Raw genomic sequence first — 17,388 nt, 5'->3', positions numbered from 1 at the left:
AATACCCAAGTGTGACACCATTCTAAAAACTGCACCCCTCAAGGTGCTCAAAACCACATTCAAGAAGTTTATTAACCCTTCAGGTGTTTCACAGGAATTTTTGGAATGTTTAAGTAAAAATTAACATTTAACTTTTTTTCACAAAAAATTTACTTCAGCTCCAATTTGTTTTTTTACCAAGGGTTACAGGAGAAAACGGACCCCAAAAGTTGTTGTGCAATTTCTCCTGAGTACGCCGATACCCCATATGTGGGGTTAAACCACTGTTTGGGCGCATGACAGAGCTCGGAAGGGAAGGAGCGCTATTTGACTTTTTAATGCAAAATTGACTAGAATTGAGATGGGACACCATGTTGCGTTTGGAGAGCCACTGATGTGCCTAAACATTGAAACCCCCCACAAGTGATACCATTTTGGAAAGTAGACCCCCTAAGGAACTTATCTAGATGTGTGGTGAGCACTTTGACCCACCAAGTGCTTCACAGAAGTTTATAATGCAGAACCGTAAAAATAAAAAATCATTTTTTTTTTCACAAATAATCTTTTCGCCCCCAATTTTTTATTTTCCCAATGGTAAGAGAAGAAATTGGAACCAAAAAGTTGTACAATTTGTCCTGAATACGCTGATACCCCATATGTGGGGGGGAACCACCTTTTGGGCGCATGGGAGAGCTCGGAAGGGAAGGAGCGCCATTTGAAATACAGACTTAGATGGAATGGTCTGCAGGCGTCACATTGCGTTTGCAGAGCCCCTAATGTACCTAAACAGTAGAAACCCCCCACAAGTGACCCCATATTGGAAACTAGACCCCTCAATGAACTTATCTAGATGTGTTGTGAGAACTTTGAGCCCCCAAGTGTTTCACTACAGTTTCTAACGCAGAGCCGTGAAAAAAAAAAAATTCCCCCCCAAAATTATTTTTTAGCCCCCAGTTTTGTATTTTCCCAAGGGTAACAGGAGAAATTGGACCCCAAAAGTTGTTGTCCAATTTGTCCTGAGTACGCTGATACCCCATATGTTGGGGTAAACTCCTGTTTGGGCACACGGGAGAGCTCGGAAGGGAAGGAGCACTGTTTTACTTTTTCAACGCAGAATAGACTGGAATTGAGATCGGACGCCATGTCGTGTTTGGAGAGCACCTGATGTGCCTAAACAGTGGAAACCCCCCAATTATAACTGAAACCCTAATCCAAACACACCCCTAACCCTAATCCCAATGGTAACCCTAACCACACCTCTAACCCAGATACACCCCTAACCCTAATTCCAACGGTAACACTAACCACACCTCTAACCATAACCCTAACCCTGACACACCCCTAATCCCAACCCTATTCCCAACCGTAAATGTAATCCAAACCCTAACTGTAGCCCTAACCCTAATGGGAAAATGGAAATAAATACATTTTTTTAATTTTTCCCTAACTAAGGGGGTGATGAAGGGGGGTTTGATTTACTTTTATAGCGGGTTTTTTAGCGGATTTTTATGATTGGCAGCCGTCACACACTGAAAGACGCTTTTTATTGCAAAAAATATTTTTTGCGTTACCACATTTTGAGAGCTATAATTTTTCCATATTTGAGTCCACAGAGTCATGTGAGGTCTTGTTTTTTGCGGGACGAGTTGACGTTTTTATTGGTAACATTTTCGGGCACGTGACATTTTTTTGATCGCTTTTTATTCCGATTTTTGTGAGGCAGAATTACCAAAAACCAGCTATTCATGAATTTCTTTTGGGGGAGGCGTTTATACCGTTCCGCGTTTGGTAAAATTGATCAGTTTTATTCTTCGGGTCAGTACGATTACAGCGACACCTCATTTATATCATTTTTTTTATGTTTTGGCGCTTTTATACGATAAACTATTTTATAGAAAAAATAATTATTTTTGCATCGCTGTATTCTGAAGACTATAACTTTTTTATTTTTTTGCTGATGATGCTGTATGGCGGCTCGTTTTTTGCGGGACAAGATGACGTTTTCAGCGGTACCATGGTTATTTTATATCTGTCTTTTTGATCGCGTGTTATTCCACTTTTTGTTCGGCGGTATGATAATAAAGCATTGTTTTGTCTCTTTTTTTTTTTTTTTTTTTTTTCTCTTACGGTGTTTACTGAAGGGGTTAACTAGTGGGCCAGTTTTATAGGTGGTGTCTTTACGGACGCGGCGATACTAAACGTGTACTTTTATTTGTTTTTTTTTTATTTAGATAAAGAAATGTATTTATGGGAATAATTTTTTTTTTTTTTTTTTTTTTCATTATTTAGGATTTTTTTTTTTTTTTTTACACACTTGTAAAAAAAAATTTTTTCACTTTTTTACTTTGTCCCAGGTGGGGACATCACAGATCGGTGATCTGCCAGTTTGCACAGCACTCTGACAGATCACAGATCTGTCTGAGAGCAGTGCAGCGTTACCAAGTGCCTTCTCTAAGCAGGCACTTGGTAAGGCACCTCCCTCCCTGCAGGACACGGATCCGCGGCCATCTTGGATCCGGGACTTTCTGCAGGGAGGAAGATAAAAGACCCCTGGAGCAACGCGATCACATCGCGTTGCTGCGGGGGTCTCAGGGAAGCCCGCAGGGAGCCCCCTCCCTGCGCGATGCTTCCCTGCACCGCCGGCACATCGCGATCATGTTTGATCGCGGTGTGCCGGGGGTTAATGTGCCGGGGGCGGTCCGTGACCGCTCCTGGCACAGTGCCGGATGTCAGCTGCGATAAGCAGCTGACACCCGGCCGCGATCGGCGGCGCTCCCCCCGTGAGCGCGGCAGATAGCCTATGACGTACTATTCCGTCCTTGGGAAGTAAAGCCCACCCCACATGGACGGAATAGTACGTCTAATGGCAGAAAGGGGTTAAAAACTGCTTTATGGTAGTGTTGGATTTAAAGGACGCCTATTACCGTATCCCCATTTATGCAGGCCACCAACGATTCCTGAGGGTAGCGGTCCGGTTAGATGGGGTGGTCAGACATTTCCAGTATAGGGCCCTCTCTTTTGGCATATGTCGCCCCCTGGGTATTTACTAAGGTCATGGCTGAGGTCATGGCCCACCTACATGAGTCTGACATTCTGGTAATTCTCTACCTTGACAATCTCCTTATCGTGGGTAAAACAGCGGATCACTGTTTAGAGCAATTACAAAAAGTAATGTCGGCCCTGGAGCAACTGCGATGGTTACTAAATGTCAAAGTCCTGGTTACAGCCCATAAAAGTGCAGCTTTTTTTTTTTTTTTTTTTCCTCCTCTCGGCCTGATCTTGGATTCCCAGGATCAGGAATGCCATTTACCTCACAAAAAAAATCGCCTGCACCAAACGCCTCCAACAACCACACCATGTCCCTTAGAAAAGCTATGTCTCTTTTCGGCACTCTCTCGTCCTCCATTCCCGCGGTCCGATGGGTCCAGTTTCATACAAGGATACTTCAGGGCGAGGTATTACAACAAAAAATCTTGGGAGTCGCCTAGTGTAAGCTGACCTTGTCCCAAAACACTATTGTATCCCTGGAATGGTGGCTAGACCGAAATAACCTGTCCATGGGGATCCCCTGGGAATATAACATAACCCGTATAATCACCGCAGACGCTAGACCTTCTGGTTGGGGGCTCACATGGGTGAAATTATAAACCAGGGACTTCGGGACCATCTTCAGATGGAAATGTCCTCTAACCTGAAGGAGTTAACGGCGGTGGAGCAGGCAGTTGAGACTCCTTGTCTAGCTACAGGGCCACCACATGCGGATATTCACATCACCGACAATCGGGTCACCGTGGCATATATCAATCAAGGCGGAACCCATTCCAAATCCCTCATGTACGTGGCAGATTGTCTGTTCCAGCTAGCAGAGCAACACTTTCGCTCATTGACGGCTCTTCATATAAGAGGAATAGAAAATACTATGGCAGATTACTGAAGCCGCAACACCTTGAGGCAGGGAGAATGGTCCCTGAACGGCTCCATCTTCAACCTCATTGTGGAAAGGTGGGGTCAACCGGAGGTGGATCTTTTCGCCACAAAGGAAAACAGGAAAGTGAGACAATTCTGCTCTCTAAACCCCAGAGAAAATCCTGTCAGTAGACTCCCTCCTCACAGACTGGAACTTCAGGCTAGCTTACGCCTTTCCTCCCCTGTCTACTTCCTCTGGTGAGGAAAATCAGGAAGGACAAGGCCAGAGTTATAGTAATTGCCCCCTTTTGGCCCAGAAAGACGTTGTTTTCATGCCTCAGGACCGTGTCAGTATCAGACCCATGGGTCTTGCCAGACATCCCAGATCTCCTATCCCAGGGTCCAGTCCACCATCCTCGGGCGGTTGGCCTTCGTCTGACGGTGTGGATTTTGATCGGTCGCTGTTGAGATAGAGGTTTCTCTGGGCCTGATTAACACTCTGCTGAAGAGCAGAAAAATAATCGCCACAAAAATTTGTCAGGATCTGGAAAAGATTTCTTCAAAACTCTGGTCAATCAATACCAATAACCAGATTTTGGAGTTCTTGCAAAAGGGGTTGGATATGGGGTTATCCCCAAATACTCTTAAAGTACAGGTGTCAGCTTTAGGGGCCCTCTTTGGCTGCAACATTTCTGAAAATTACTGGATCAGTAGGTTCATTAAGGCGAAAAAACGTTCTAGGCCAATGGTGAAGAATACGGTCATGCCGTGCGACTTAAACTTAGTCCTCTTGGCTATGACAGAAGCCCCATTCGAGCCAATTTCTTCAGCCTCTATTAAAAACCTGTCTCTTAAAGTAGCCTTCCTGGTGGCCCTAACATCAGCTTGTAGGATAGGCAACATCCAGACGTTATTCAGTCTTCCCCCTACATGCAACTTAGTGATGATGGTGATACTTTCCCCTGATCCAGCATATCTTCCTAGTGTCCAGATTCCATAGAACACAGGAGATAGTTCTTCCATCTTTCCTCCCTAATCCTACTAATAAGGAAACTACACACTCTAGACGCAAGATGTATCCTAGAGTATCTAGCCAGTGACTAATCCTTGGAAGGTAGGACACAAATAGGGCGTTATCTATCAGGGTAGTAGGAAAGGTCATAGAGCATCAAAATCTACGCTAGCTAGGTGAATCAGGGAGGCTATTTCGCTGACATGCATCTCAAAGGGCAAGCCGGCGCCTGAAGGTCTAAGAGCGCATTCCACTAGAGCTATGGCGGCCTCGTGGGCGGAGAGGTGTCGATCAACCAAATATGTAAGGCTGCTACTTGGTCTTCAAACGCATTCTATAACCATTATCGATTTAAACCTGGGTGCTTCCTCGGACCTCTTTTGGTGTAAGGGTGCTGCAAGCTGTAGTCCCTCCCTAAACAGTTTACTCTGTAATTCTCTCCGTGGTGCTGTCATGGACGACTGATAAGTCTTAGTTACTCATCGGTTAACGGTGTTTTTCGGAGTCCATGACAGCACCCGTACATACCCTCCCTTCATCTTAAGTTCTGAGTGTACGCCTCTTCTCTTTTATATAATCCACTTGTGGTGAATAGTTAGCAGTAGTATCGTTGTATATAAGTTATGCTGTTAACCTTGGTAGTCCTCTTGTGCTCTGTAAACCAACTGATGCGTGGGAGAGGTGCCGCCCTTATGTATCTGTAGGTTTCCTGTTCCTGAAGGGCGGATCCCCTCTCTGTGGTGCTGACATGGACTCCGAAAAAACACCGTTTAACCGGTGAGTAACTAAGACATTTGTGGAATAACCATGATTGTTTAATCCCAGCTTTCATGCGTCTTGGCAGCTTTCCACCAGTCTCACACTGCTCCTTATGCCACTCCTGATACAATGTCAGCCGTTGTTCTTTGTTTGATGACTTGTGACTATCCATCTTCCTCCTGATTACATTCCAGAGGAGTTCAGGTCTGGAGATTGGGCTGCCCATGAAAGGGATTTGATGTGGTGGTCTCTTAATTTTTGCCAGAGCTGAACGTTTGAGGGGAAAAGGTGATTTTTAAATTTTTTCCAAAATATTTTTAAAGATTTTTATTTTTTTTTTTCATCCTAATTGGGGCTAGAGCTGCTAATCGTCTGGTCGTGCGCTCTAAATGTTGCTTACCGCAGCTGAATTCGCCCTTTCCGGTGATGCCCAGCATGTCTGGACTACACAGGAGTCCCAACTTTGCAGCCATGGGGTCTTCTGCTGACTCCCAGCTACCATAGACCCTAATCGGCGTCCTGTGATTACACCATGGAGCCATTGGGTGCCATGGACCACATGCTTTCATGCCACTGTCAAACTCTGACTACGGGTTGCCAGCACCGATACCTGATGTGACGTACACAGAAGAGCCTTATCCGCGTCCTCTCGCATGCAGCCGGATGATCTCTGGTGATCACTTCTGCCATCCTGCCGAAGCAGAGACGTCACTTTATTAATCAGATTGTGGAGATTGGCTTTGATGCTTGTGGTCTCCATTGCTGACTGATCTTCTTTCTTTTCAGCCAACCCTGTCGTATTCCCACCCACCACGTTCGGCTTCTCCGGGAGGATACCCACATGGGACCCCACCTCAGCAGCCACACACGGTAAGTAGATGACGAGGCATGTGAGAGAAGCTGGCAGACTGTGGATGACATGTTGACCCCTTTCTTTACCTTTTGTCACAGTCTGGCTTCCAGGCGTCCCCACAGCCAACCCCTCGTCTTCCGTTCATGCAGCACGGACAGAACCAGAGATTCTACCACAAGTGATTGTCCATCTGCAGCTCCAAATCAATGGGATGGATGCAAAGATCCGCTCTGTGCTCAGTCCGACCCTTCTATTCTGCTGTCTCCCCAATTACCCCACAACTTTTAACTAAGCGGACACCTCTGCCACAGACTCGGTGTTCTTAGAAATAAAGTGATTTTTACCTGCGTTTCCTAGAGAAGAGTTGTGATTTCACCCGCATGCTACAAGGATGAATGTCGCGCTAGTGAAAGTAAATGTTATCGGCAGCACTCGTGTGTCGCTGATGTCTTCTGCCAAAGGGAGTGTGTGATCGGTATACAAGCATTGTGGGGGGCGCTGCAGCAACACACGGCGATGAACACGACAATGCTGCCACAATAGGAACGTAGCTGGAGGTGCCAACCACCAGTCCCACACCAGAGTCGGCAGGTGTCCAATAAGAAGGGTCAGCTGAATCAGTCTCTACTAGTCCATTCAGTGGTGCTGGGGTCTGGCAGCTGTGGTGGACCGGGATCTGGCCACAGCAGTATCTTTTTAAAATGTGGTGCCCAGAACTGGACACAGTATTCCAGATGAGGCCTGACCAAGGAGGAATAGAGGGGAATAATTCACGTGATCTAGACCAGGGGTGTCAAACTGCATTCCTCAAGGGCTGCAAACAGGTCATGTTTTCAGGATTTTCTTGTACTGCACATGTGATAATTTAATCACCTACACACACAATGATTCCAGCACCTTGTGCAATGCTAAGGAAATCTTAAACATGCATGGTTTGCGGCCCTGGAGGAATGCAGTTTGACACCCTTGATCTAGACTATGCTTCTCTTAATACATCCTAGAACTGTTTGCCTTTTTTCTGCTGCATCACACTGTTGACTCCTCTGCAGTCTGTGATTTATTAGTATACCCAAGTCTTTCACATGTGCTTGCTTAGTTCTATTCCTCCCATTCTGTAGATATAATTTTAGTTTTTCTTGCCCAGATGTAGAATCTTGCAATTCTCCTTGTTAAAACTCATTCTATTAGTGTCTGCCGATTGTTCAAGCTTATCTAGATTCTTCTGAATCCTTTGTCTTCTCTACTGTTCTCTATCACTCCTAGCTTTACATTGTTTGCATATCTGATTAGTTTACCTTCAGTTCCCTTATCTTGATCATTTATAAAAATGTTGAACACTGGGGCCAGGACAGGTCCTTGTTGTACCCCACATGTAACACTGGGGCCAGGACAGAGCCTTGTGGAACCCCACTTGTAACACTCTTTCAATTGGCTGTACAACCATTTATCACCACTCTGAGTATGACTGAGCCATTTATGAATCCACCTAACAGTAGCCTTGTCAATCCCATACTTGGTCATTTCTCAGTAAGGCTAGTATGAGATACTTTATCAAATGCTTTGCTGAAGTTGAGATATACTACATCTACAGCATTTCCTTGATCCACCCAGTCAGTGATTCCATCATAGAAGGAAATTAGATGAGTCTGGCATGACTTGTTTCAAGTAAAGGAACAGCGTCCAATCCAGGTGAAAGGTTGAAAAAAATCTTTAATCCACCACAAGTTTCGACCAATGGTGGTCTTTATCAAGTATACTTGATAAAGACCACCACTGGTCAAAACGTGTCATGGAAGATTAAAGTTTTTTTTTTTTTTCAACCTTTCACCTGGATTGGATGCTGTTCATTTATTTACTTGATTGTGTATTTTCCAATCGGATTCCTTGGATTGGGAGCGTGCGTCCTCTTGGTGAATTGCCGTCAGCTATTTCTTGTTTGTCATGACTTGTTTGTCACACACAGGAGGGAACGCTGATGGAGCACATGATTAAATTCACGAAATCTACATTAACAGGTTTTAGTAAACGAGTGCTCAGCAAAAAACTAATTCCTTTAAAATGTATATTTTATTAAACCGTTTAAAACCAAGCAAAAGCTGACAAATGCGTACAGTGCCCTACCAGGCAAGCAAGGTGGTTTCTGAGCAGTACAGATAATACTACGCTACCGGGGTAACCACAATAAGTGTGCCTTACTCAAACTAATACGCCCTAGATTCATCCCTGCCTTGCCACGAAGGTTGGCACCTTACCTTGAACACAAATTGGCACCTCTGCTCACCGTCAGCTAACCTGCACCAAAATGAGAACAACGTCAAGAGGCAGCAAACACCGCAAATGATCCCTGGAACACAGGTTTTGCTCACAATGGATAGTCAGCCAGCAAAGTAACCCTAGAAGGGGGCAGATGGAGAATGCGGGGTTTAGGGTGATGGTGAGGTTACCTAAGATTATACGTACCAGGGGATGTCCAACAATCCTAAGGCATATATCGCCTTAACAGCATCAGCATAACCAACATCCATATAGAGTTTGTCAGAGAACCCATAAAAACACATTAAATCATTGAGGGAAAAACCAAGAGGTTTGACTGACCATAACCTAGGGGAAGTGAGGGTCCGCCGGCGGTAAGCAGGGGCGTCATTGTGTGTACATGCTAGGGTGCCAACCTCCCGTCAAGGTAGTGACTTCTTATTAGGGATACTGGAGGGAGAGTTATGGTCAGTCCAACCTCTTGGTTTTTTCCTAAATGATTTAATGTTTTTATGGGTTGTCTGACAAACTCTATATGGATGTCGGTTATTGGTTCTGCTGATGGTGTTAAGGCGATATATGCCTTAGGATTGTTGGACATCCCCTGGTACGTAACATGTTAAATAACCACCATCACCCTAAACCCCCATCCTTCACCCTCACCCTGTCTAGGGTAACTTTGCTGGCTGACTATCCATTGTGAACAAAACCTTTTGTTCCAGGGATCATTTGTGGTGTTCAATGCCTCTTGACGGTCTCATTATTTGTGATGTTTGCTGCCTCTTGACGTTGTTCTTATTTGTTGTGTTCGCTGCCTGTTTACATTCTCATTATTTTAGGGCTTGTTAGGGAATTATAGGCCATCACCACACTGCAGCCTCCACACGAGCTTCTCTCCATTCTCCTCACCACACTGCAGCCTCCACACGAGCTTCTCTCCATTCTCCTCACCACACTGCAGCCTCCACACGAGCTTCTCTCCATTCTCATCACCACACTGCAGCCTCCACACGAGCTTCTCTCCATTCTCCTCACCACACTGCAGCCTCTACACGAGCTTCTCTCCATTCTCCTCATCACCACACTGCAGCCTCCACACGAGCTTCTCTCCATTCTCATCACCACACTGCAGCCTCCACACGAGCTTCTCTCCATTCTCCTCATCACCACACTGCAGCCTCCACACGAGCTTCTCTCCATTCTCCTCACCACACTGCAGCCTCCGCACGAGCTTCTCTCCATTCTCCTCACCACACTGCAGCCTCCGCACGAGCTTCTCTCCATTCTCCTCATCACACTGCAGCCTCCGCACGAGCTTCTCTCCATTCTCCTCATCACCACACTGCAGCCTCCGCACGAGCTTCTCTCCATTCTCCTCCTCACCACACTGCAGCCTCCGCACGAGCTTCTCTCCATTCTCCTCCTCACCACACTGCAGCCTCCGCACGAGCTTCTCTCCATTCTCCTCCTCACCACACTGCAGCCTCCGCACGAGCTTCTCTCCATTCTCCTCCTCACCACACTGCAGCCTCCGCACGAGCTTCTCTCCATTCTCCTCCTCACCACACTGCAGCCTCCGCACGAGCTTCTCTCCATTCTCCTCCTCACCACACTGCAGCCTCCGCACGAGCTTCTCTCCATTCTCCTCCTCACCACACTGCAGCCTCCGCACGAGCTTCTCTCCATTCTCCTCATCACCACACTGCAGCCTCCGCACGAGCTTCTCTCCATTCTCCTCATCACCACACTGCAGCCTCCGCACGAGCTTCTCTCCATTCTCCTCATCACCACACTGCAGCCTCCGCACGAGCTTCTCTCCATTCTCCTCATCACCACACTGCAGCCTCCGCACGAGCTTCTCTCCATTCTCCTCATCACCACACTGCAGCCTCCGCACGAGCTCTCCATTCTCCTCATCACCAGAGATGAGCTAATATTTGCCGATTGTGTTGAATACTCGCTGAACATAACCGAACACCATTCAGGTCAATGAGAGGCAAAAACAAACGCATACACAACACCTTATAATGGCCCCAAATGCTGCCAAAACACATCAAATGGGGACAGACGCTAGGAAAATGGCCTCAATTCATCCACAGTACAGATCGTAGCATGGCACTGCAGTAATCACCCAGGCATGAGGGATCGAGGTCCGGGACATCATCTACAGCTTTCAATTGAACGTCACAGTAAGACGAGGTGGGTAAGGGATCGGTGTAGACCCCTTTTCTGTGAGCCCTGATACGACATGCATCACCTCTACCTGCTTTCAAGCTGAGCCACACTCGGGGCACAAATATCAATTTTGTAGACTACCATTGTCAGGAAAATTTAAGGATAGTAACACTAGTAGTTGAGTCCAAGGAAGTGGAGGCCGGCTGCTACAGGCAACACACATGAAGGGGACCCAACCATGAGTGTTCACATTTCCCGAAATTATTGGCAGACATCACCAAAGTGGCATCAATTTCATCACAGTAGAAATAGTATAATGGGGACCAACGGATCTTCCACTACACCCAATCCAGCAGATGGACAATCAACTAGGAGTGTTCACATTTAAAGAAATGAGGGCCTGACTCCACGGAAGTGGAATAAATGTCATGAGAATAGAAATAGTATGATTGGGACCGACACGTCTTCCTAAGCCAGCAGATGTAGACCAACTATGACTGTTCACATTTCCACAAATTTGTTTTAATATAACAAGGCTACCAGGGGAGGTAGTTGTGGCCTGGTTACTTACACTGTGTTCCAAATTATTATGCAAATTGGATTTAAGTGTCATGAAGATTTAATTGTTTTGTTTTTCAAATAAACTTGTGGATGGTATTGTCTCAGGGCTCAATAGATAACTGAAATCAATCTTAAACACGTGATAATTAGTTTTCCAGGTGATTCTAATGAAAGGAAAACTACTTAAAAATAATATTCCACATTATTAAGCAGCCAAAGGTTTCAAGCAATATGAGAAATAAAAAGGATCTCTCTGCTGCTGAAAAGCGTTAAATAGTGCAATGCCTTGGACAAGGTATGAAAAAATTAGATATTTCACAAAAACTTTGTGATCATCATACTGTGAAGAGATTTGTGACTGAGACAGAGTTCATGCAGATAAAGGCATAATGAGGAAGGTTTCTGCCAGACAAATTCATTGGATTAAAACAGCAGCTGCCAAAATACCATTACAAAGCAGCAAATAGTTATTTGAAGCTGCTGGTGCCTCTGGAGTCCCTCAAACCTCAAGGTGTAGGATCCTTCAAAGGCTTGCTGTGGTGCATAAACCTATTCGGCCACCCCTAAACTGTTCACAAGCAGAAACGGTTGCAGTGGGCCTAGACATACTTGAAGACTCCAAACAGTCTTGTTTACTTGATGAGTGTCGAGCAACCCTGGATGGTCCAGATGGATGCAGTAGTGGATGGCCACCATGTCGCAACAAGGCTGCAACGTCAGCAAGGAGGTGGAGAAATCATGTTTTGGGCCAGAATCATGGGGAAACAGCTGGTAGGGCCCTTTAAGGTTCCTGAAGATGTGAAAATGACCTCTTTAAAGTAAATAGCGTTTCTGAGTGACAACTTTCTTCCATGGTCTAAAAGCAGAAACGTGCCTTCAGGAGCAAAATCATCTTCATGCTGACAATGCCCCATCTCATGCTGCAAAGAATAGTGAGTCATTGGCCGCTATGGGCATAAAAGGAGATAAACTCATGGTGCGGCCACCATCTTCCCCTGACCTCAACCGTACAGAGAACCTTTGGAGAATCATCCAGCACAAGATCTATGAGGGTGGGAGGCCGATCACATCAAAACAGCAGCTCTGGGAGGCTATTCTGACTTCATGCAAAGATGTACAAGCAGAAACTCTCCAAAAACTCAAGAATGCAAGAATTGTGAAGGTGACATCAAAGAAGGCTCCTATGTTACATGTAACTTGGCCTGTTAGGAGGTTTGGAGTTAAATAGCTTTTTGTTCAGTGAATGTGACCTCCTAATACTGCAAATTCCACAAATGAGACTTTTCAGAAGTATTTTCAGTTCATTAAAACATATCAAATGTTTAGAAATTCTACTGTGCGTAATAATTTGGAACAGTGCATTTTGGCTATGTGCACACGTAGGAAATGTGGTGCAGAATTTTCTGCACTAAATCTGCATCTTCTGGCAGAATCTGCAGGTGCGTTTTTTATGCAGATTTTACCACTATGGATTTCTATAATGGAGGGGCGCAGAAACGCTGCAGAACTGCACAAAAGAAGTGACATGCACTTCTTTGAAATCTGCAGCGTTTCTGCGCAGATTTTTCTGCACAGCTTTATTTTTTTTTACATTGTACTGTAAATCACAGTGCAGTTCTGCAGAGTTTCTGCTGCAGTTCTGCACTAAATCTGCATTGTGTGCACATACCCATTGAGTTTTTATTCATTTTGGAGATTATACTGTTATCATTGGGAGGTTTCTTTAATAAAATTCGATGTATACTCTAACAGGTGATGACTTTTATTAGACTGACTTATTTGCACCGACCATTTAGGAAAATCCAAGAAAAATGTCATCTGCATAATAATTTGGAATATAGTGTAAAGGCACAGTACTGCGACATAGTCTACTGAGCACACGGTCAGCGCTCACCCCTGGCCCCTTGTACATGTAAGATGAAGTTGATGCAGATTTTCCCCACCGATTACCTTTTCTCCTCCTTGGTCACTGCAGTCCAGGTAATGAGAGACCAGGGTCACGGCTGGGATCCAACAGGGAAAACTTTATTTTGTTGTTTTTTATAAGAAGATGATGAAACAAGTAGGGCTGATAGAAATGAGGCACAACCTTGGATTCCTGTTCTTTCCCTGACACTGTCCACGGGCTGTACCCACAATGTCCACTGTAGCTGAGATTTGCAATCCTCCAACCGCTGGCATCTGGGCGCTTGAGACCCCTTCAGCTGCGGGCCTTTGTGGCAACCACCTGAGTTCTTTTAGGTTTAGTCCTTAGTCCAGGGCAACAGACCTCTACCGTCCAAGGGGTCTGGCAGTGCTCTGTCTGTCAAGCACGACTGCTCTGGTCAAAGTCTCCAGGCAGGTCTGACTGGGAGCAGCAGTCCCTGGCTGTAGCATGCAGTGTAACACAGGGACAGCACACCAATACTTATAATACATTGCAAACACAACACATGGCAATACAGGATATGACAGAAACAGCACATTACACAGTACAGTTAATGCAAAAACATTCCATGAAGTGCACGGGGAGTCATGGAGGAGGAGAGGGTGCAACTGAGGGGACCTGGCACCCCCTTACACTCCCCCCTCCTTAAGTATGGCCATTCCCAGCCATGTCAAACTGGGCAAAACAGAACAACAGTCGATGAAGAGTTCTCTTATGGCCGGTCATCCTTTTAGCACGAAATATAAATTTCACCGCACTCTCACGGGGAATATGATGCCAAATTATTAACAATTTTATTCAATGTGTTCAGGGAGTATAACAGAATATTTCAAAAAAGCGATGAGACGTTTCGGCTCCACCAGAGCCTTCATCATACTCGCTGTAAACAATAAAAGAAAATAAACAAATAACAAAATATAAAGGAGAAAATAATAAAACGACAATCAATACATGGTAGATCCTTATATCCGTAAGAGTCCCCAGAGATCCAGGTCACCCTATTGGAGATAGATCAATAAGCATATGGACATCTATATATATATATATATATATATATATATATACACACACACACACACACATGGGACTCCCTATAGAGTCAATCAGGGACTGGTATCCAAAAAGTAACATATTACCTTGTTCAGAGAGTTTTTAGAGCGTATAAGGAGAATAGGGATAAGGATCCCGGTGATGCTGCAGAAAATTAGAGAAGTACATTAGTACTGAAAAGAAGAGCCAGGGAAGAGAGAGGGTTAAGTAGAAGGATAAATACCTATGTTTGCGTAGTGCGCAGGCGTATTTGCGCAACGTTGGGACAACTTTAAATCTGAAATAGCAGATGTTATGTGAGTGTGCATGTAGCAGGAGTGCTGGGTAGGTGAAGGCATCCATGCGGTCGCCAGAGTATTTACCTGGATAAAGGAGGAAGGTAGCGGCGCTCCCGTGCCTAGCTGCGGCGATTGCTGCCTCTCTGCCTGTAGTACAGCATTATATAGCGCTATAGAGCGCAGGACCGGAAGTGACCGGTCCGAAACCTGAAGTGACATATCGCTAAGCCTGGGGGCTAACTGCGCATGCACTGGCTGTTGCTATGGAGGCAGGAATGCCAAACAAGAGCTAGGAATGGCCATGGAGGGAGCGGTGTACAGTGGATGACATCAGTATAGTCCCAATGTAGACCGGAAGTGACGTACCGCCATGTTTGAGTATGTGTTGTGTACACTGGCTATTGTAATGGAAGCAGGAATGTTTATCCAGCGCTAGTGATGGCCGTAAGGAGGGCAATATGGTGTAAAAAAGGGGGGGGGAGAAATAGAGCGCTATAGGCTGGGCAGATATTGTGAGTTTAGAGGACTGATATGCAAATGAAAAGAAAAGGAAAAAATGATAATCCAAAATTAAGAATTAAAAAATAAAAATAATGTAAAACTTGCAAAAATAAGGAAAATAAGAGGGGGAAATAAACTGAAGCAAATGAAAAAAATATAGTTCTTACCGATAACGGTATTTCTCTGAGCCCATGACGGCACCACGGAGAGAGGGGATCCGCCCACCAAGGACAGGAAACCTACGGATAAAAAGGTGGTACCACTCTCCTGCATCAGTTGTTTTACATAGAGAACGATGGGAGACTACTAAACATTTGTTAATTTTAACTGTTTATCATAACTAGATACCGCGTGACTTTAACACTATGAGTAGACTATGGCACTATTTTGATGTGAGCACTCACAAGTGAAGGGAGGGAATGTACGGGTGCCGTCATGGGCTCAGAGAAATACCGTTATCGGTAAGAACTATATTTTTCTCTGATCGCCCATGACGGCACCACGGAGAGAATTGCATAGATAGTACATTCAGGGGAGGACCACCGCCTCCAGAACCCTTTTACCAAAAGTAAGGTCTGAAGAGGAGATTAGGTCCAATCTATAGTGCCTATAGAATGTGGATGGTGAGGACCAGGTAGCAGCTCTACATATCTGGTCAATGGAAGCTCCAGCCTTCTCCGCCCAGGAAGTCGCTACTGCCCTTGTTGAGTGAGCCTTAACCTCCCCGGGGACGGACATCCCACTTGCCGAGTATGAGAAACTGATGGCGTCCGTGATCCATCTTGCTATGGTGGCTTTAGATGCTTTTTTCCCCTTCCGGGGACCCTGGAAACACAAACAGAGAGGAATCCTCCCTACTCTCTCTAGTGACTTCTAGGTAATGTAAGAGACATCTTCTTACATCTAGTGTATGTAGTGTTTGTTCCTCCTTATTTTTAGGATTGGGACAGAAGGAGGGGAGAGATATTGTCGGGGTCGTCACGACAATACCCTTCATTCACCAGTCATTCCAAATCAGAATAAAAGCATGTTGGTACCGGATAAGAATGAGTCAGACACAATGCTGGTTCAAACTCATTGCATGCTCGTGTGTAACGTCACAGCAACAACTGAACTTTATTTCCTGATACACAACATTATATGATCTATTGGGGGAAGGTGTGCAGAGGGCGGGGTTAGGCAGGGTTTAAGCAATGCATCTAGTATTCAGTCCTGGTTGGCTCTGACGTCATATGATGGATCCTCCTTCCTCCACGTCACTTTAAGTTTCCATTTCTCCAGAAACGATACTTTAGCTTCAGAAACGAAAGTAGATTCTTGGCAAGAACAAAAAGTAGGGCAAAGGTGAATACTGGCAGCCATCTTAAATACAGTTAAATTTGCATTGGCAAGTATGAAGGGAAAAACTTATTGTTTCACAGCATAAGAATATATATATATGTACAAAGGAGTATAAAGACATATATTTTCACCTTGACAATCCCCCCTAAACACTAAGTTTTTCCCTAAAAAGAAAGATCCTTCGAGACTGTCCATGTAATGGGGAAAGGGGAGGTGGATTTCTTCATCCAGACACCTCAGAAGCTCTTCCCTTGTGAGAGGCCTCCAGGCAGCTGAACCCTTCACTAGCTTCACATGGAGTTCTCCCGCTGTCCCTAAACTAAATCTCTTTACATCATCTGAAAGTAGTGGGTTTTGTGTTGTGAATTCTGTGGCTGAGTTCACTTCTGTGGTCACAAGTGGTATTGCAGTCTCTGGGCTTCCTCCCTCAGGTGTTTTGGTGAGCTCGTTGGCTGCCTTGCTATTTAGCTCCACCTGAGTCTGTCTTCCTTGCTCCTTGTCAATGTTCCAGTGTTGGATCTGAGCTACTGCATCTTTCCTTGGGCCTGCTGCTCTGCTAGATAAGTGCTTCTAGTTTGTTTTCTGTTTTTTCTGTCCAGCTTGTTATTATCTTTTGCTGGAAGCTCTGAGAAGCAAAGGGGTGCACCGCCGTGCTGTTAGTTCGGCACGGTGGGTCTTTTTGCCCCTTTGCGTGGTTTTCGTTTTAGGGTTTTTTGTAGACTGCATAGTTCTCTTTGCTATCCTCGCTCTGTCTAGAATATCGGGCCTCACTTTGCTGAATCTATTTCATTCC

General features: G+C 45.2%; 1 protein-coding gene across 2 annotated transcripts in view; it reads left to right on the top strand.

The window, feature by feature from the left end:
- Window positions 1-6,858, top strand: part of GPS2 (G protein pathway suppressor 2) — a 37,944-nt gene extending 31,086 nt beyond the window's left edge. For both annotated transcript variants that reach the window (XM_069767642.1, XM_069767643.1), the window contains exons 11-12: window positions 6,443-6,526; window positions 6,608-6,858. In XM_069767642.1, the coding sequence (XP_069623743.1) occupies window positions 6,443-6,526; window positions 6,608-6,691 (168 nt within the window). In that variant the 3' untranslated portion in view covers window positions 6,692-6,858. The remainder of the gene's footprint in view (window positions 1-6,442; window positions 6,527-6,607) is intronic.
- Window positions 6,859-17,388: the final 10,530 nt, after the last annotated feature.

This window comes from Ranitomeya imitator, chromosome 4, assembly GCF_032444005.1.
Source record: "Ranitomeya imitator isolate aRanImi1 chromosome 4, aRanImi1.pri, whole genome shotgun sequence".
Classification (NCBI taxonomy): Eukaryota; Metazoa; Chordata; class Amphibia; order Anura; family Dendrobatidae; genus Ranitomeya; species Ranitomeya imitator.
This window is presented reverse-complemented; position numbering and strand designations above follow the sequence as displayed.